We start from the raw sequence: 21,830 nt of genomic DNA, 5'->3' as shown, positions 1-21,830 counted from the left end.
GACAGGTAAAGATCCTAGGTGTTCATAGCCATGACATATGCAACCAAGTGTTTTTCATCAATTTTAAGGCATAGTGGATATTTTTCAGAGTTGGGACAGTTCATGGCAAATCATAACTTATCAAAAATTTTAATGTGACTTGGAGATGAAAACACAATTGTTTAGTTCTATGCTAGACTTAGAGAAAAGCCTAATATGACCTATTGGTCTGAAGAATGGAAGGATGGAACAACAGAAAATTTCCATCTCACCTCTATAGTTATAATTTTTAAGGCAAATTTTTTTGCAAGGAGGGAAGATGTGAAATATAGTTGAAAACTCCCAAAGTGTAAATTATTTTGAGAGAGTAAAGCATTTGACAGTGTTTAATTCATTGCCTAACACTATGATTTGTAGTATAACGAAGTTAAGGCTTTTCTGCAAAATCTTTGTTTCTGTCACCGTTGTGTTTTCTTACTTGGAAAATCCAGTTGATTAAGAGTTAATTATGAAAGTATTTTTGCATAAGAATCAGAAATAACTGTACTTTTACATAGGCAGATTTTTCTATTAATTTTAAGGAAAAATTATGAAGAATAGAAGATCTCTGCCTTGAATAAACCTGCATAGTATTTAAACATTTCACTTTCCCTGTTTGCTCCAGTGTTTTGTAAAGGATATACTGGGTGAGACAATTTCTTGATACAGATATCTTGGATGGATATATTTGTATCGAACACAAGGTACACTGAACAATACCTGAATTAACTACATGTTTGGCATAAATTTCATGTTAAACTAGATATCTCAAAGCATTGGGCATCCAAACACTTAGCTTTCTTCTCTGTCTCCCATATCTATTTTCTGTGCTTTTAAAGAAGAAATAGGCATTAAACTTAGGTACTAGGAAAAAAAAAATCTGTATTCTCAATGGCTTTTCTAGAATAAATAGTAACTGATAGTAACAGTAATGAAGATTTTTAGACGTCTGGAATAGTCGTTTAAGAATTATGTTAACACCTATTAAGTAGACTGCTCAAAAGAGCAGTCCAGCATGGATTTTGGAAAGACACACAGATTTGCATTTCACCTCTTCTACTCCCATCTATGTGGATCTGGGCATGTTACTGATTCTCTCTGAACCTCTTTCCTTATTTGTAAACTTAAGATAAAATACCAATCTCCTACAGTTGTGAAAAATATATAAGGTATCATATCATATGTAAAGCTTTGAATACAGAGCGTGCCAGAAACTTGTTGTTTTATAAATGCCAACTGTTGTTATTTTATTTTCAGTTATATTCACTGGACATTGTTTTGTGTAGTTGAATTTGGAAAATGGCTTATTCAGTTGGCTGATAAGACAGAAGGAAAAGAAGGTGAGGAGGGAAAAATTCCTGATTGCTACTCTTTGCTACATCCCTCCTTCCCCTGCCAGACCTAGAGCAATTAGGCGGCCTCAGATAAATGGAACCTGTGGTTATGAACCCTCTAGGAACAATGCATACATCCTTCAGAACAGAAACGGAGAAAATGGAGAACAGTTTCATGGAGTGGAACATGAAGAAATTCAGAGTTTATGGTGAAATACTCAGCCATGTGGATAAAATAAAGTCACAAAAAAGGGAATTATCCAGCTCTCCAGGTATATTTCTTTATGTAATACATATAATGAGTCTCTATTCCCTCTCTAGGTTGTACATAGTCTTGCTTATATTTCAAAAAAGCTGAGAGAAGAAATGATACCTAAAGCCGGCCATTGGCTATGTGTTAGTGGTTTAATCTTTGGTGGGGAGGTGCTTAAAATAGTTCATTGACACAAGTCACATGTTTGCTTTTTTCTGGTTCCCAAGATTACTGAGTACTACTGGAAATGATCCTCACCTGGTAGAATCCTAACGTAATACCCCGAGCAGCACTGATGATTCGGTTGTCCCTCTTGTATTCGGCCACCACAACAAACTCCAGTTGAGTTCAAAACAAATGCGATGTACTTCTCTTCACAACAGCGGTGTCCAGGCTGGGTGTCGTAGAGAACTCCATTACAACACACCTGAAATTTGAGAATCAGGTATAAAGAAATAGCTTTATTAAGAGTATTGTACCACCATATCTTATGTGATACAGTTATTTTTTAATAAGGACTTGATCTGAGACCAAATGTAGCATATTTCTGATAAAAATTTAAAGGTTTACAAAGTACATTTTCTCTGTATCATTCAAATTCTACCAATGCTATTTGATACAATGTAGCTTCTTTTAGCCTTCAACCATGCTTTGTGCTCTATTATAATACTCTATAAATATGAATTATCTTTTGAATGTCAGTGCTTCCAATGAGAAGATGATTTAGAATTGTAAATGAACAATTTCCTTCATATATATGTTTTTATTTTAATGATTGTTTAATTTAAAAACATCGTATCTGGGGAAACCTGTCTCTCATTGATCTTTTTTTTTTAATACATTGCATTTTCCTCATACTAATTTATATGATCACTTATTTATGAACCCAATCTTCAGACAAGGCAATCTCAACAGTGTCCAACATTTATATATGTGTGTGTGTGTGTGTGTGTGTGTGTGTGTGTGTGTATGTATATAAAAGGAAATTTACATGGAAATTAATTTTGAAAAACCCTTTTAACAGTGTGTTTTCTCCAGGAGCTGTGGAAGAAATTATGTGCTTGAGCAATCAAATAATTATTTTGCATGCTCACTTGAGGTCTGAGAGACTGACACTCTATCTAGAACAAATGAAACACGGAATAGTGCTGAGATGTAGCCTCAGAACATATACTCGGCATAAGTTGCATTAATTAGATAGATGCTTCCTGTGGCAGACAAAATCGACCACTATTTAAGAGGTGCTTATATTTTTCCTTTTTGCTCATTGCCACTTCCAGCCTGCACCGACATTTGATTCATGCTTAATACAAGGGCAGTAAAATATGGAATCTCTAAGTCTGAAGACTAGCTTAGTACTTCATTCATTTCTCAAAAGTGACCAAAGAGCAAAGAAACTGGGCAGAAGTCTATTTCTATGTTTCCTCAGGTAGCCCTGGTAAACCAACTGCAATAAATTGGCTTTGCTGTGTCAAGTTATTAGCAATGAGGATTCAAAATCAGTCTAATTCCAAGGATAAATTGCATGACTCCTTTCTTTGATGCCATATTCTATGTGACAAGTAAATTTTCAAATTATGCCCCATTTAAAAAGAGTTAAGCAAAAACTCTTCTCTTTGTGTTTATGTGGGATTTAGGAATGCTGGTCATTTTTGCTTTCAGGGTAAAACAATACACACCTTCCTCTTGTTTTATGACAGTGACCTAAAATCTTGCCCTTTGTTGTACAATCTTAAAGAATTTATTAAAGTCCCATTCACGTATAGTGAGTTTCTGGACATCGAAGAACATCCAGCCTTTTCCTTTAGCAAGATTCGCCAGGACTTACCATCCTTTTAAATTTTCAAGCATTTATTTAGTGATGGGTCATTAGGACTGGTTCCCTTCCATACTTTCAGTGTCAGTGCCATTCTCAAGCTCTTTCAGTCACGTGAAACTTGTGCCTTTCTTCTAACCAACTCTGGTTTAGATCATCAATGGGTCCCCAAAAGGGACATTTTCAAGAGATTATTTCTCTTGAGAGGTCTCCTCCTGAACAGAGTATTTCTTAATGTTCGAATTCAGTCTTCAAGTTCGTTGTCTCAGAAAACAATTTTAATAATTTGAACTGGTAAGTGTGTAGCTGATATTCAAATAGGCAGCCTGTTCCTTGCTCTATGGTTTCCAAAAGTAATTCTGTAATCTAGTGATTCTCAAAGTGTGGTCCCTGGACCAGATGTAGAGACATCACCTAGGAACATGTTAGAAATGCAAATTCTCATGCTCTACCCCAGACTTCTTCTGGGGGTGGGACCTGCTGTGTGTGTTTTAACAAGCCCTCCAGGTGTGATACTCACTGGGGTTTGAGACCCATGGCTGTAATCACACGGGGAAGCTTGTACAACTATTACAGATGCTCCTGTAGTGATTTAGCCAAAAGACTCTTAGACTCACAATAAATCTATTTTCTACCTCTCTCCAACCTCTCACCCAGGAAATATATATTCATAGTTAACCCCAAACAAAATTTACAAACAACTGTTTTCCTCTTGAGATTTTAATTGACTTCCTCTTTCGCTGACAATACCTGTGTGTGTCCTTAATCCTTAAAGTAAAAATGACTTTGTTTAATGCATCAAAGTTTTTTTTTTTTTTCTCCTGGAGAATTTTAATGGGAAAATTTATTCTAGCATTTTTTTTTCCTCTCAGGAATCCTAAATTTCATTTCATTTTATGAAAGTGTGTTCATCAGATGGTACACATTTAATGCCTTAAAATGACATAAAACTTAGGCATAATGACAATTCTGGAGCCTTAGTGTCAAAAAAAAGTACAGCTAGTAACGACTAGTTTTATGGCATTTCTTAGATGATAGCAACTGCTTAGCCAGTGTCAGCCATAATAATTTGTATTTTGATCCATATTGCTTCAACAACTCACTTTCATAATTATTATGTCCTTTTGCAGTGAATCTTTTGAATTTAGTAGTAGCTTTAGTCATTACATGCGTGATGTTGTTGATAAATAGGAACATTATTTCATTATGTGAAATCCTATCTTCAAACTGAGGATTTTCTGCATCATTTATCAATAAAAACCATTTACAAACCCCTCTGTCTGGCTGTATTATTGATCTGATTCTTAAACTGCAACTAATATGAACACTAATCTGCAAATGGCCATAATTTAAAAATATTTCTGTCAAACCATGAAAAGTCCCACTCACGGTTACTCATCAGTGTCATGTAAACAAACACCCACTTGTAGCTGAATGGATTTGTTGTAAAGAAAATTCTAGTCACTCAATCAAACAAATTTGGGAGGTTCTTTATCATTTCAATAAACTCATTCTCCTGTGAAGATGATGAAAAATGAGAAGGCTAAGATGCTCATCAGGAAGATAGGATTTGTATAAGCATCCTTCCTTTTCCATGGGGTCTTCTTGATAGGTGGAAATCTTGATCATGATAAATCATGGTTTAAGAAGCAAGTGATTTCCTCAGACACAAATGTAAAATGTTAAAAGTATCCTCTCGCTTTTCTGGAGGTCACTTGATAGCAATATCATCTATCAAAGACATAGCAGATAATCTTTAAAAAATTAAGTCACAGTTTTAATTTATTATGTTGAATTGTAATTTCTTTTTTCCCTGGCTTTCTTGAAATATACTTGAGAAATAAAATTATATATGTTAAAAAAAAAAAAAGCAAGTGATTTCACTTGGAGTGTTTAGTGAGAAAAACATATTTCACTGACTAGTTTGAAAAGATTTACCTTAGCCTCAGGAGAGTAGCACCTGGGTCCACAGATAGTTTCAGGTTTTTGACACTTCACTGCTTTGCAGAGTTCATGACTGTGGTCCTTCACTGACTTCTGGATTTTAAGGCATGAACGCCATGTTTTCCGTAAGAGATCATATCCGAGAATGATGCCATTTGGCTTCCCTGGAGACATCCAATCAATCTGAAGGGATCTGCAATGGACAGAATAATCAGTATTTCTGAAAAGACAACATTTAACATTGCTGTTATCAGTCTCATCTGCCTTCCAGTTTGGTCAAAAAGTCTATTTCATCAACAACTTCCTAATTAAAAAGCTGGAGCAAAAGAATATATATACTAATATATATCCTGATATATGCTACTACCATAGACTATGTTTTGAGAATCAATCAAAACCATTTAAGCTTTTGGGAGAATAACACATGACATGAGTCCGGTGGTCTCCCACTTTAAATTTTAGAGGCAAAAAGAAAGTATCATTGTCTGTGGCTAGTCGGAAAATCAACAGAAAGTTTTGGTTGATAAGTAAAAACAAGACACAAATAATTTGACTTAGTAAATAGGGTGGAAATTAGAATATGTGTCAGACCTAATCCCTATTTATAATCCCCTTCTCCTTTGCCTTCCTTCCCTCAGCTAGCACTAGCCACGTGACCCATAGCTGCTCAAAGAGATGCAACCAGAAGATGGTGGGATTCTAATAAAGGTCCCTAGGAAATTTTAGCTTCCTTCATGTGGCTGTCACCTTTTTCCCTTTTCTTTCTTTCTGCTAAACATGATGTCTGGAACTTTGGCAATCACCTCATTCTTCTTGCAACCATTTGAGAAAGACCATAAGAATCACAAAGACGCCTCTGCGGTATTTGTTATAACTGAACCAATGCCAACAACAATCTACCTCTAGAACTACTTACTTGAGCCTCTACTGTTGGTTGTTTTGTTACTTATAGCCAAAGTACATGACCAAATTGATACAATCTTTTTATCAGTTATCAATTGATAAAATTTATCAATGAATTTATTTATTGATACATAACATTTATAAATTTTCTCAATTGATAAAATTGATAAGCTCCCTCCAAATATACTTTATCTTAATTTTTTGACTCATAGAAACAGATTTAATTCTGCAATAGTTCTTTATATACCATGATCAAATATGTTTTGTGGTCAGAAAAAGAGGAATTAGAGATTCCCATAACAAACTCCTTTATATTATTATGTTCTTGAAGATGTTTGATTTTTAAAAATTGAGCCACGGTTTACTCTAAACATATAAATATACTGTTTTGGGTGGTTTGGTATACAATGAAGGCATAATATGGGACCAAAACTTTACTGCATTTTCAATGGTCTATTAATATTTCATCTGCTGTACTGAGTGAGATCGTAACATAAAGCTGTTCACAGAAGAGTGAATCCTGAATAAAATGATCTACTCTCAGGTTAATGTGCAGAACTTTAATTCTGCACTTACGTCTACTTGTCAGAATGACACAGTCTAGATGACATACCTGTACTATCTTTAGTATTTTTTTAAGAAGTCTATAAGAAGAAAGTAGTTAAAGTTTTAATAAAGCCCCAGAGATTTGGACATGACATATTTTTGCAATTCAGCACAGCAAGGAAAGTCTGTTATTTGCAAAACACTAGGTAAATGTAAAATAATTATTTTTGTTCTCATTATTTTCAAAAAAGAGGGTGGAACTCTGATACTCAAGATTACTTTCATTGTTTTAATTCTAGAATTTTCAACCATAACAACCATTCACAAATAGTTATAGGTTAGCTTTACATATAAAACCTTCCAGTAAATACTCCGGAGAAGAGCAAGCACATATGAGTTTAGTCCCTATACTTTAAGATCTTAAAATAAAATTATCACAATAACTTATGTTGACCATCTTTCTGCCACTGTGTAAAATAATATTTTTGTTATACCTTTCATTTTCAGGAGAAGTATGTCTTTACAGGCCAAATTTTACTGGACCCTATCAGAATTCTAAGTGACATCACATGTTAGGAATTCAATTAGGCGCAAACATTTACATTAAAAAGCTGCAGTCAAGATAAACCTTGACATTTTAATAGACTGCTACAAAAGAAAATTATTTCCTTTTCTTGGAGGTACAAACATAACACTTTCACTAATAAGACTCCATAGATAAGAAATTAATGTCACCTATGAGAGAACAGTTTCACAGGTGACTTGTATAGTCACCATTATTATTCTAAGGTCTTTATCCAACTCTCAAAATTAATTCCACGTTTTGCAGATACCTCTTTTGTATTCATTGCATAATCAACTACAGGAAAGACTTCATTTAAGTGACATTCAAAGGTCGGACTTATCCACAAAAGCTGACGAACTAGTGAAGTCTAGAAAACACCATGTAGAACCATGCCATTGTAACTTCTCCTTCTTGCACAGAATAACTGTGAAGTGAGACCACCTATATTTTTAGTGATAGCACGAACAGTTTTGATGTTGAGGATCTGAGTCAGGTACACTAATGTACGTGAGCAAAGAAGAATAGGGTGTTTAACACCTGTCCACCTCTCATTAGAACCCATGGGAGTAACAATGAAAAATCTTTTGGTTGTTGATTTAAGATGAAAGACATCTCCGAGAAATGCACACCGTTATTAACTGGATTAATGGTTTCATTGCTTTGATGTTTAAGAGTAAAATAGAAGGAACATTCTTAAACCATAGGAATTAATGTGAAATATTGGGGAAACAAACCGAAGGTTTTTTTTGTTTGTTTGTTTAATACATGAGTAAAGGTAGGCTCATGCAGAAACATGAATCCTCAAATGGATCTTCTTTTTTGGGGGTAGATTTGTTCATAAAGTGACAATTAGAGTTTACTTAGCTTCCAGAGCACTAAGGAATAAAATTTAAGCTACCTTAATAGAGCTTCTGATAAAAGCCACAATGCTTACACACATTTTAGCACGATTCATTGGGTGTTTAGAAAGTCTAGTCAGAGCTATTGACTATTTCTTTTTAAGTCTGTCATATTGTTAGTAGATTTACTATTCTACTTCTGTTACTACTATATACCCCTGTGGCCACCGTCACCACAATAATCATCACATTCAGCTCAAGAAGTACAAAATAACATTGAAGATAGAAATAAGTATGGGAAAATCATTTCTTTATCACTTACCTTTACTGGTAAATATTAAAATGATACAGTTCAGAAAAAACTTCTATGGAGAGTTACGGTTCCCTTGGTGCTCTACATTTTATTCTAATATTTTATCACAATTTTGTCAAAATGTTCTTGTTTGGGCCAAAGGAAAAAATCTTCACATTACTTTAAGACATCCATCTAAATTGTTATAAGTAGCTGCACATTCCCTGATCATGTTTACAGAGGCCTTTTAAAAATTCCTATTCAACTTAGTCATTTTTGTCAGTCATTTATATAACATTCAAGTTCTTCAATACTATTCCAGATTGCGGTTATCAAAAAAGATCAGGACACTTTTAATATAAGACTAAATAAATGTAATATGACAACAATATTAATTCTCTGCTCTCAAATCAAATAATTGAATGTTTAATTATCCACTAGAATATTTAGCATAACTTGTAGTCAGTAAAATATCAAAAGGTAAAAACTCTGTGTCCTTGAGTATGAGGAGATATGAAACATGCATACCTGAAGCATGTCAAATATTATACAGCAGTGTAAAATCAAGTGTTTAAGTGTGTAGTCTAGGGTACAGGTATTATAGAAACACATAAACAAAGATCACTGTGTCTAGATGAACAACGAAGGTTTCATGGGAGAAGTGGATGTGGACTTGAATTGGAATAAGAGAATGGGAAGAATTCTGAGCAGGAAGATCCATATAAGCAAAAATAAGAGGAAGAAGCAGCCTAGCCATGTGTAGAAGAGTAATGGGACCAACTTGATGAGCGAATGATTTACATCCAGCAATAATGGAAGGTCACTTTGAACCTAAGAAGAAAGTTATGAAGTCCCTCAAATACTATGTTGAGGAATTTGATGGTGAAATAGGGTGATTGTGCAGTGGTATCACTAGCAGAATAAAAAGTCCTTTTAGAAGTAATACCCTGGCAGATTAGAGTAGAAGAGACTAGGGGTAGGGAGAAATATCAGTGAGCTTCTGCAGTAACTTAAGTATGAAAGACGGTTTAATGGGGTTTTCTCTTATTTAGGAACTTAAACTATAGCCCCAAACTGAGGATGACCGACGATGAATTCCTCCGTTAAGTATCTTGCTTCTAAAAGGGAACAAACAGCAAGATTCTGCTGCAATGAACATTGCGGTGCATGCATCCTTTCGAATTATGGTTTTCTCCAGATATGATATGGAGTGGGATTGCTGGGTCATATGGTAGCTCTATTTTTAGTTTTTTAAGGAACTTCCATACTGTTCTCCACAGTGGCTGTACCAATGTACATTCCCACCAACAGTGTAGGAAGGTTCCCTTTTCTTCACACCCTCTCCAGCATTTATTGTTTGTAGATTTTTTGATGATGGCCATTCTGACTGGTATCAGAAAGAGAAAAACAAATATCATATAATATCATTTATGTGTGGAATCTGGAAAAATGATACAGATGAACTTATTGGCAAAGCAGAAATGGAGTCACAGATGTAGAGAACAAACTTATGGTTACCAAGGTGGGGAAGAGGGGGGACGAATTGGGAGATTGGGATTGACATATATACACTACTACATATAAAATAGATAACTAATGAGAACCTACTGTTTAGCACAGGGAACTCTACTCAGTGATCTGTGGTGACCTAAATGGGAAGGAAATCTAAAAAAGAGTGGATATATGTATTCATATAACTGATTCACTTTGCTATACAGTAGAAACTAATACAACATTGTAAAGCAATTATACTCCAATAAAAATTTTTTTTTTAATTTAAAAAATAACCCCCCCCCCCAAAAAAAGATTCTGTTGAGTTCTGAGGATAAAGCTGCCTTTTAACATTGACCCATCACCCAAATCAACACAAAATAAACAGAACTCTAGGAGAGTTTCTGAATTTTAATGAATATTTATTAAGTACCTCCTATATGTCAAGCATTGTTCTATACTTACAAATAAACAAGACAAAGTTCCCTCTTTCATAAAACTTACATTTTGCTGGGGGAAGGTGGGATAGTAAACGAACACATAAGTATATAATATGTTACACTGGTTGTCTGAGAAGGCCTGGCTCTTCTGTGCAGAAATCCGAAAGAGGGGATGAAGCAAGTGAACAGGAGTTTCTAGGCAGAGGGAACAGGAGGTATAGGGGTTTTGAGATATCCATGCACATGACTTGTTGAAGGACAATCAAAGAATCTAGTAGGACAGAGCTGGACTGAGCAAGAGAATGATGGAAAATGAATCAGGTGGGTGTTGGGAGTGTGGGATTGGGGACTGCAGATCCTGAAGGGTTTTGTAGAACATGGAAATAACTTTGGATTCATTTTTGAGTGCATTGGAAAACCGCTGGAGATTTTTGAGCCACAGAATGAAAGAGGAATGATTTACTTAGTGAAGAGTGACATTAAAATCCACCCCCAGTCCACCCCTAAACATTCTCAAGGCTGAGGAAGGAATTCTAAATACATCACTCAGAGAAACTGGAAGCACTTGCTTCTCCTGGTTGGTACTTCCTGAGATGCAGAAATATCTAAGCCCAATTTGCAGCTGTCCCTGGAGGGAAGTATAGAAAGGAGTTTGGGGCAGCTTGACATGGGGGTTGTCAGCCTATATGACCACAGAAAAGGTGCTTGCTTCTCAGTTAGAGAATTCTAATGGCCAGATATTGTCTGGAGCCGCTCTAATGATAGGGTAAGACAAGATTGCCACACCGTCGATCTTTAGCATGGTGCACATGAGTGCGTTTCCTATGAGCCAGTGGATGTCTTGCAAGATGGCTAGGCTTGAGCTCCCTTGAAGTTACACTGACCATGATGGTGGGTTTTTGGGGGAGGGGGCTCCAGCAAGAAGAGTGTTTGGTGTGTCCTGCTCTGTTGGCACCATAGATCAGTTGCAGAGGGCAACACTCATGTGAGAGAACTTGGCTTTGGGGAGATCCTCATGGGTTCTCTCAAGGAAAACATACAATTGTTCAAAAAAGTGCCACCTTCCACAGAGAGGGCTTGGATGGCTATCCAGTGATGGAAGTAAAATAGTAACATTGGGAAGAGGCACATTTGAATGAAAGGGAATAGGCAAAAAAAGAGCAAGGAGGGAGAAAGGGCAAACTGGGATCAGGTCTGAGCCTGTGAAATGGTGGAATCTTTGAACTACATGTGAGCTTAAAATTTTGCTGGAGATGGAATAGACTTTTTTTTTTTTTTAATTTTTGCTAGACTCTTTCTGGCCACGCTGCGTGGCATGCAGGATCTTAGTTCCCTGACCAGGGATCGAACCTATGATGCCCCCTGCAGTGGAAGCGTGGAGTCCTAACCACAGGACCACCAAGGAATTCCTGGAATGGACTTTTTAATACTTGATCATGAATCTTAATGAATAAAATGAGACTCATAACTAAAAAATAATGTGAAGGCCATAAGGTATTCCTGAAAGGTTTTTCAAGAGTTGGGGAAAGGACATCCAAAATATTATGTTTAGGCAGCAAGTAGTAGGCAAAAAGTAAAGCCTTTCCTCCTTGTGTCTCACTGAATTAAGACAGGTACATCAACATAAATGATAAAAGCATGAGCTAGGGTTGTGGTGGTGGAAATGGAGAAGAGGAACAGCTATGAGAAGATGCTCCAAAAGAAAATAGGCTAAAATTGATATTGAGTGAAATCAGGGGATTAAAAAAAATCAAAGCTAGATGTCTGCGATCATATGCAAGGCGGAGGTGCCTTTGCAGAAATGGATGTTGGAAAAATTGGGTTAGATGAGAATTAAGGCTTGAGGTTATGGAAGTGATGGGTGCCTATCATTATAGAAAATCAATAGGCAATTGAATATATGGGACTGGAGTTTAGGGAGAAAACTGGGACAGAGATCTTGAGACATCAGTATGATGAAAACTGTGAGAATATTTGAACTATTTGAGTAGCAGAGAGAGTCTTTCTGTTGAGGACACCCACAATTAATGAATGGAATTGGAATGAAACCAATAAAAGAAACCAATGAGTGATCAGGGAGCCAGGGATAAAGCGGCAGTTAAAGGCCAAAGTGAATTGGGAGGAAAAACTGGATTTTGTTGAGATGCATACAAAGGCCTCTCAAAAGCTTAGTGATTGAGCTGCTTCTGTGGGAACTGAAAAAAGTCGAGAAGTTAAAAGGAGTTTGGGAAAGAGAGGGAAGTGAGAAAATGGAAATAGTGCTGGCAGAGTCTTAAGAATAAGCTCAATATTCTGTAAGGTCTCCTAATCAAACACTGAGTTTGATGATCAGAATTCATTGGCCATCAGAATTAATATTTCCTGAAAGCCATTATGATTATCAGACTATTGACTGGATGTTTACAGCAGTTCTAAATACACTCCAAATGATCTCTTTTGAGAGGTCTTCCCATATCCTTCAAAGACCCAAGTAGACAATTCCAGTCCAAATTAAAAGCTGTCTCGTTATCCATACTGGCAAGAAGGGGAGTTGAGAATATGGATGAAGTGATCTGACATTCTACATCTACAGCCCAGCATACTCCCCATTTAAAATAATAAAATAAAACATGGCTCAAAAAATTGTTTTTAATTGTAAAATTATTACTTCAGTATTCAAGCTATCAGTCACTGAAAAAAATCAGAGAGGGAAAATAATGATAGAAGAGATTTCCTGATATCCAGTGTCATGGTATAAAAATATACCTCAAAGTTTCACACAAATTTGGTGAGGCAAAAAAGGGAAAGTTCTTTTCCCACAAGCTATGACCTGCCATGCCATCCTCAACCCCCAGCTATGTACTTTGAAAAGCTAGAGGGATTTCTAAATGAAGATAGTGGTTTAACCTTCATTTAGAGACACAGACCCTGTGCTGCTATCATAAGGAAGCTGGTGTGTAAAAATATCATTTATATCATTCAGGAGCTTGAGGCAAATTTTTAAACAATTATTTGTGAATGCTACAAAGACATTATTCCTCAGCCTTCTCATCAATAATACAGCCCCAAACTGATTTGGAACTGTAAAAACTGCCATGGATCCCATTAAAGGCAATGAGAGACATGATCTGTGTTCTCTCTTTCTGCTTTCCCTTGAGCTTCATGTCTGGAAACCATGCATCTTGGAATAGCAGTCCAGTCATGTAATAAAAACTCTTCCTTGTTTATGTTCTTTTCTTAGCTTATTCATTTATGGAGAATAAATAAGTGAACTTCAGAGGCAGCCCAGTACCCAGTAAAGCTGTCAGTTGCAGTGTTTGTCATATTTCAATCAAAGCCAGAGCCAGCCAGCTATCTTCATCCAGTGCAGTCTCTACATTCTCAAGGACCAGAATTAATGAATTAGCTATTGATTAAATTCTACTCTAGCAAATCCACCAAGGCAAATAAATGAACTACCCAGGGCACATGTAGGCCATGGCCAGACATGTCTGGGCTATCGATCAGTCGTTAGCATTCTTTGGGGATATTGAAGCAGCTGATGATAATATGACAAGTATGGAAAATGTGATGTAGAAACAGAGTTTGTTTCTGGAGGAGTAGCTTATAAAACTAGAAGGTTTCATCTGATCTTTCTAAATACCTTTGTGTGCTATGGCATCTTTGGTTTATATATAATGGGAAAAACATGTGTAAGTGCTTATACTGAAGATGTTGTAGTCAAAAGCAAGGTATAGGTTAAGGCCAAAGACAAAAATGACATGCTCCATGCTTATAATCAAACAGGCTGGTAGGCTATTGGTATATGTTATGAAAATATATAAAAGTTAAAATTTGCTGATGACTGCTTTTTACCAAAAATAAACAAAGATTCTAAGAAATATGTGTCTTATTAGAAACCAAAATATTCTAAATGCTATAGAAGCAAACCCTGTCTACTGACATTTATCTGGAAGGATTTCACATTTGATTTTGCATGTTGCTAATATAAAAGAGATTTTCTTAAACAAAAATAGAAACATAACTAACAAGTATACACTGCCAGAAGTATAATGAAATTACACAAACAATAACATGCACACAGGAGGCTAACTGCTTTGGTGTTGGTGTAATTTTGATTAATGGCTTGGCGCCTATATCTGCTCATTAGAGTCTTGCCTTTGGAAAATGTTGCCGTGCTACGATAGATCAATTTAAGAAAGGAAAGACTGTACATGCCAATATTTGGTTGTGAATGATTTCCATCAGTTTTTTTGCTAGATCTTTGACCAAAAAAGAAAAAAAAAAAGGAAATAAAGTTGCCAAAAGCATTGGAATAAAGAAAAATATGGAGAGGTTTGTACTTTCTGTGCTGGTCAACATGGAGAAAGCCAGTTATAGCCTCTCTCTCCCACTGATTACTGCCAAAAAGTCTGCTCTAATTACAAAAAGCAACCACTCAAGGACTCTGAAAAGTTAACAATAGAGGCAGATAGGGAGGGGAGCCAAAACTTAAAGAGCAAACATTACAGAATGCGTTTCCCATCGTTTCCCCCCTTTGTTTGTCTCCCATCTTTAACCCAAGAGCAGCCCCAGTGTGGAACCGAGCGCTGGGCAAGCAAAATCTATGAGAGGAACCCAATCTTTCTGGCCAGAGTACAAAAAGGCCTTGCAAGCCAAAGGGTATGATGGGTATTCCTGTTTCAATATTTCCTCTTTTTCCTCTCTTTTTTCCTGCTCTGAGGATGATTCCAGCCAAGGAGCTGCATGATGGCAGTCCTGGCCAAATGAGAATCTAAAATCCTGAGAAAAAACAAGCTGTCTGACCAGAGGAACCAGGGAAAGCACCCCTGTGGTCCAGAAATCTCATTTATTTTTTCCTCTATTTTCTCTCTAATCTCACTGTCCCCCAAACAACCCCATTTATGTAAACTGTGAGGTATATTGGGAGGCTAAAATTACAAGAGAAACCATGTCTTTCTAGCCAAAGATTTGGGAAAGGAAGTCCAAGTGATGTGAAAAACATAGGGGAAATCTCAGAGAAGAGAAAGCTAGGCAGTCTACTAATTCTATACATGAACCAATACAAGGTCTAACTCACCTCCAAGCTGCACATGCATGGTTGCCTCACAGGCAAAGGAAACCTGGGCACTGTAGCAAAGACTTTGCGATCTGAACCATTACATAATCCCCCAACTAAATACCAGATTAGCCACTGAGAGGTGCATGCGTGGGGCAGATATAAAGCAGCACAGCAAAGCTTTTGAAAGATGAACTGATATTAGAGCCATTGACCACATAAGCCAAGACAGAATTTTCAGTCTGAAGCTAACCAGTTGATTGCCTGCTGAAACAAGCAAACAAAAACTCCAACCTTCTTCAGAGGATTTTAACAGGACTCAGATCACAACCTGATATTTAAAATGTTCAGGATACAATCCCAAATCACTCAAAATTACACTAATCCAAAGAAAGCTGGAGTGGCCGTATTAGTATTAGACACAATATACATGATGACAAGAAAATTATCAGGAAGAAAAAGGAATATTACACAATGATAAAAGGATCAATTTACCAAGACACAACAATCTGAAATATATATGCACCTCATAATAAAGCAACAAAATACACAGGGCAAAAACTGATAGTTCTAAGAAAGAAATAGATAAGCCCACAGTTATATTTGGAGATTTCAACATGCCTCTCACAATATTTGATAGAACAACCAGGAAGGAAATCATTAAGTGTATAGATGACCTGAACATCACTATCACTCAACTCGACCTACTTGACATTTATAAAATGCTCTGACAACAGCAGAACACACATTCTCCTCAAGTACACATAGAATATTCACCATGATAGATCATATTATAGGCCATAAAATAAACCTTAACTAATGTGAAATAACTGAAATCATAAAACCACATTTCAGACCATAACAGAATGGTACTAGAAATTCACATTCACAACATATCTGAAAAACCTCAAAATATTTGGGAATTAAGCAAACCACTTCTAAAATAATTCGTGAGTCAAAGCAGAAGTATTAAGAAAATTAAAAAGTATTTTGAACTAAATGAAAGAAAATGCAACATTTCAAACTTTCTGAGATTCAACTGAAGCAGGGCTTAGAGGAAAACTCATAACTTTACATGGCTCTAGTCAAAAAGAAGAAAGATCTCAAATCAATAATGTAAGCTTTCCTCTCTAAGAAACTGGAAAAAAGAAGAGTAAGATAAATCCAAAGCAAGAAGAAGAAAAAAATCAATAAAGAGCAGAAATCAATGAAATGGAAAACATAAAACAATAGAGAAAAAGCAATAAAACCAAAAGATGGTTCTTTGAAAAGATCCACAAAATTGATAAAACTCTAGACTGATTGACTATGAAAGAGAGAAGACACTTATTACCGTTATCAGAAATGAAAGAATGCAAATAAATCCAAACTTTACAAACATTACAACTTTCTGCCCATAAATTTGACAAATTTGGTGAAATTAACCAATTCTTTGCAAACACAAGATTACAGATCTCACTCAAGAAGAAATAGATACCTTGAATCATCCTACACTGTTAAGGAAATTGAATTCTGAGTAAAATACCTTTCAACAAGGAAAACTCTAGGCAAAGGTGAGTTTCACTGGTGAATTCTACCAACATTTAAGACATAAATACCTTTTCACACAATCTCTTCCGGAAAATAGCAGAGGAGGGAATATTTTCCAAATTATTTTATGGGGCCAGAATTACCATGTTACCAAAACCAGGCGAAGACTTTACAAGAAATAAAAACAGTTCAATATATTTTATGAGGATAGTCATAAACATCCTCAATAAGATAACAGCAAATTGCATGTATAAAAAGGAAAATACATCACAACCAAGTGGGGTTTATCCAGATAACACAGACTAGTTAATTATTTGAAAATCAATCTATATAATTAACCATATTAACAAATTATATCCAAAAAAGGCATTTAACAAAATTCAATATCCATTTATGATAAAAACTCTCAGCAACTAGAAATAAAAGAGAAGACTTCAACCTGATAAAAGGTATCTCTAAAAAATTCATAGGTAACATCACATGTAATGGTAAGAGAATAGGAACAAGTCAAGGGTGTCTGCCTTATTGAATGAGCCAAGGCAATAAGGCAGGAAAAAGAAGTAAAAGACACACAGATTGCAAAGGAAGAAATAAATTGTTTCTTTTTGCAGAGGATCTATGCAGACCCAGGGAATCTACAAAAAAGCTCCTAAAAGATCTTAAAACTCATAAGGAGTTTAGCAAGGTTGCTGCATACAAGGTCATTATACAAAAATTAATTGTATTTCTACACCCTAGCGATAAACAATTGGATTTCAATGTTTTTAAAGAACCATTAAGAGTAGTACTCCCTAAAATAAATAGTAGGTATAAATCTAATGAAATATGTGTAGGATCTGAACACTGAATTCTACAAAACACTGATGAAATAAATGAAAGAGGATGCAAATAAACGAGCAATATGCTGTATTTATGAATTGGAAGATGTGGTATTGTTAAGGTGTCAATTCTCCCTGTATTGAACTATAGATTAAATGCAGTCCTAATCAAAATGACAGAAGGATTTTATAGATATTGACAAGCTGATTCTAAAATTTATATGGAAAAGCAAAGTAATGAGAAAGGTCAGAAAATTTTTTTAAAGAGGTTAAAGTTGAAGAACTCATAATACATGATTTTACAACTTACTGTAAAGCTACAGTAATTAAGATTGTATGATATTGGTAAATGAATATGCACATTGATAAACTGAACAGAATAGAGAGTTCAAAAATGACCTATAAAATGTGTTAAATTGATTTTGACAAAGGTCTAAAAGCAGTTCAAAGAAGAAGATATAGTCTTTCCAACAAATTGTGTTGGAAAAATTGGATATCCCTATGCAAAGACGTTAACCTTGACCCACACCTCAGTTTTTAGAAAAATTAACATAAAATGAATCATAGACATAAATTCAAAATGTAAACATATGAAACTTCTAGAAGAAAAAATAAGAGGAAATCTTTGTGACTTGACTCAGGTAAGGATTTCTTAGATACAACACCAAATGCACAGTCCATGAATGAAAAAAGTGATAAACTGAACTGTATTGAAATTTAAAACTTTGCTCTAAATAAAAACAATTAAGAGAATGAAAAGACAAGCCATAAATGAGAGGAAAATATTTGCAAATCATATATCTGACAGAAAAATTCAAATATACTTTAAAAATCTGAACTCAACAATAAGAAAGCAACAAATCCAAGTAAAAAATTAATAAAATATTTGAAAAAGCACTTCACCAAAGGAGAAAACAAATGCCAAAAAAGCATTTGCAATGATGATCAATATCATTAATCATCATGGAAATAAATGTAAATTAAAACCATAATGACACATCACTAAACATCTATTAAAATAGCTAGAGAGAGAGAGAGGAAAAATTCTTGCAGAATATCAAGTTCTAGCAAAGATGAGAAGCAACTGGAATTCTCATACAATGCTAGTAGGAATGCAAGATGTTACAGTCACTTTGGAAATTGGTTTGCCAGTTTCTTTTTTTAAAATTAATTTTTATTGGAATATAGTTGCTTTACAATGTTGTGTTAGTTTCTACTGTACAGCAAAGTGAATCAGCTATAAGTATACCTATATTCCCTCTTTTTTGGATTTCCTTCCCATTTAGGTCACCACTGAGCATTGAGTAGAGCTCCCTGTGCTATACAGTAGGGTCTCATTAGTTATCTATTTTATACGTAGGATCCATAGTGTATATATGTCAATCCCAATCTCCCAGTTCATCCCATTCCCCACCTTTCTTGGTGGTTTCTTATAAAGTAAGTAAAATATAAACTTATCCTATGATTCCGCAATCCAACTCTTAGTTATTTACCCACGTGAAATGAGACTCTACATTCACGTTATGTACATAATGTTTATATCAACTTTATTCATAGTCACCAAGAACTGGAAACTACCCAAATGGTACACAAACTGTGGTATATTCATACAATGGAATACTATTCAGTAACAAAAATTAACAAACTATTAATATGTGCAATAACATGGATGAATCTTAAATGCATTATGTGGAGTGAAAGGAGCCAGGCTTAAATGGCTACAAACTGTATAATTCCACTTATATGACAACATGGAACAGGCAAAATTATAGAGAACAGAACAGAGAGGTGTTTGCTCAGTTTGGAGGAGGGTGGAGGAGGAAGTGGCTATAAAGGGCCAGTGTGAAGAAATATTCTGACATAATGGAACAGTGTTATATCTTAACTGTAGTGGTGCTCATATGTTTGACAAGTTTATATGTACTTGTCAAAACTTGTAAAACTGCGAAGCAAAAAAGAGTGTATTTTACTATATGTAAATTAAAAAACAAAATAAAAAAATTAAGAGAATAATTAAAAAGTAAACAAATTTAGGAAACCCAGAATCTTTTTGGAAGTTTAATTCATTGTTAAAACTAGGCAGTTCTCTTCACACCCTTGTCAGGTTTTACAGAATCTATATTTTTTTTCTCTTCACCTGTCTTAAATTGCCTCTCTGCTAATCCAAAACAATATCAGTTGATATCTGACTGAGTATGGAATTGATAAGATGAAAAGGTTCTTTTTTTAATTCAGAATTTTAAGGCATTGTTTCATTGTTTTCTTAGCAACGAATGTTGCTGTTTATTGTCTGATAATGCCATTCAAATTCCCAATGCAGTATGTACACTATCTGTCTTTTCCTCCTGGAAGTTTTTTGGATGTGATTTTTTTAACCTGGTATTTTGAAATTTCCTGATGATATCCCTTTATTGGCTCTTATTTCAATCACTGTGCTAGTATCTATAGTAGCTTTTAATCTACATACTGGTATCTTTGGTTCTGGGATATTGTCTTTTCCTTTTATTGGTGGTGGGGGGCATATTTTCTTGTTATTTTTCTTTGATTATTTTCCCCCTTCTTTTTCCTCTGTTCTCTCTTTCTGGTACTCTTATTATCCAAATATTTGATTTCCTGGATTTTAAATTTTTTTCTTAAAAATTTCATTTGTATTAACAAATTTGCTTTTTATTGCACTTTCAGAGACTTTATCTTAAATTTCCAATTCAGCTCTCACACTTTTAATTTCCATGAGGTACTCCCCCCCACACCCCTCACATCCTGCTTTACTTGGATTCTTTTTTCCAAGTAGGAGTTTTTGGTGTTGTTTTGTAGATAGAGGATGTCTTTTTATCCCTCTAAGATTGTTATGGATTTTTTCCTCATCCTGCATTGTCCCTGTGTCTACTGAATTACTCTTCTGTTTTAATTTTGTTTCTTTTCATCTTTGAGATTAAAAAAAGATGACTAGAAGCTTTATATTGTATACGAGTGAGGCTTGTTGACTGATGTACTTTACTACTGTGTGACCAGGTGGTTAGCTACCTTTTCTGTTAGGTGATTCCTATCTGCTAGTTCCTGGAAGTATTTTATTTGGAGTCATTCAAACTTTTCCAGAGAAGAATGCCCTTCTTGTATGGAAACATTTATGACTAGATATTTGTTTCTAAAAACAGAGCTGGGGAAAGCCACTGAGGTACCATCATTCTAATTGTAGTCTACCACTTTAACATGGTTTTTACCTTTGCCCCTCATCCCGGATTTCCACTGTGCCTAGTAGCCCTAATTCCTAAATACCTCTGTTCAGTTTCTTGAGAAAAAACTTCTAACCTCCTGGTGATGGAATATGCCACATGGAGGAAGAGAAATAGACACATGGATGAATAATACAGAGGTAGGCAACCTTGCATTCTGTAATGGCTAATTTTATGTGTTAACTTGACTGGGCCACAAGGTGCCCAGACATTTGGCTAAACATAATTTCTGGGTGTATCTGCAAGGTTGTTTCTGATGAGATTAGCATTTGAATCTGTAGACTCAGTAAAGCAGATTGATCTCCATAATGTAGGCGGGCATATCACCCAATCAGTTGAGGGTCTGAGTGGAATGAAAAGGTGAAGGAAGGGAGAATTTCCTCTCTCTGCCTGACTACCTGATCTAATCAGTCTTCTCTCACTCTCAGACTTGGATGGGGATTTATACCATTGGCACCTCTAATTCTCACAACTTTGGACCTGAACTGGGACTACACCCCCAGCTTTCCTGAGTCTTCACTTTTGGTTTTGTTTCTCTGGAGAACCCTGACTAATTACAGGTCCTAACCACTCTTTTTTAAACTTTCAGCTTTGAACTTTACCCCCTCTTCCTCTTCTTCACAATTCTGAAAGCTTGTTAAGTGCTCAGCCACTGAGGTTCTCCACAGAGCAAATTTGTTTTGTGTCATTATCTCCACCAACACTTTGGTTGTAAATTTCGCCACTGTACAAAGTCATTTGCCTCTCCCTGCCAAACACTGCTTTCAAAA

The 21,830-nt window shown here is 35.5% G+C and overlaps 1 protein-coding gene across 1 annotated transcript in view; it reads right to left on the bottom strand.

The window, feature by feature from the left end:
- USH2A (usherin) overlaps positions 1-21,830 on the bottom strand; it is an 800,956-nt gene that overhangs the window by 227,471 nt on the left and 551,655 nt on the right. The window contains exons 47-48 of the mRNA XM_057531465.1: positions 5,360-5,558; positions 1,864-2,032 (exon numbers count right to left, since the gene is read on the bottom strand). Of these exons, the coding sequence (XP_057387448.1) occupies positions 1,864-2,032; positions 5,360-5,558 (368 nt within the window). The remainder of the gene's footprint in view (positions 1-1,863; positions 2,033-5,359; positions 5,559-21,830) is intronic.

The sequence above is a fragment of the Balaenoptera acutorostrata genome, chromosome 1 (assembly GCF_949987535.1).
Source record: "Balaenoptera acutorostrata chromosome 1, mBalAcu1.1, whole genome shotgun sequence".
NCBI classification, from domain to species: Eukaryota; Metazoa; Chordata; class Mammalia; order Artiodactyla; family Balaenopteridae; genus Balaenoptera; species Balaenoptera acutorostrata.
Note: the sequence above shows the minus strand (reverse complement) of the source record. Positions and strands in the feature narration are given on the sequence as shown.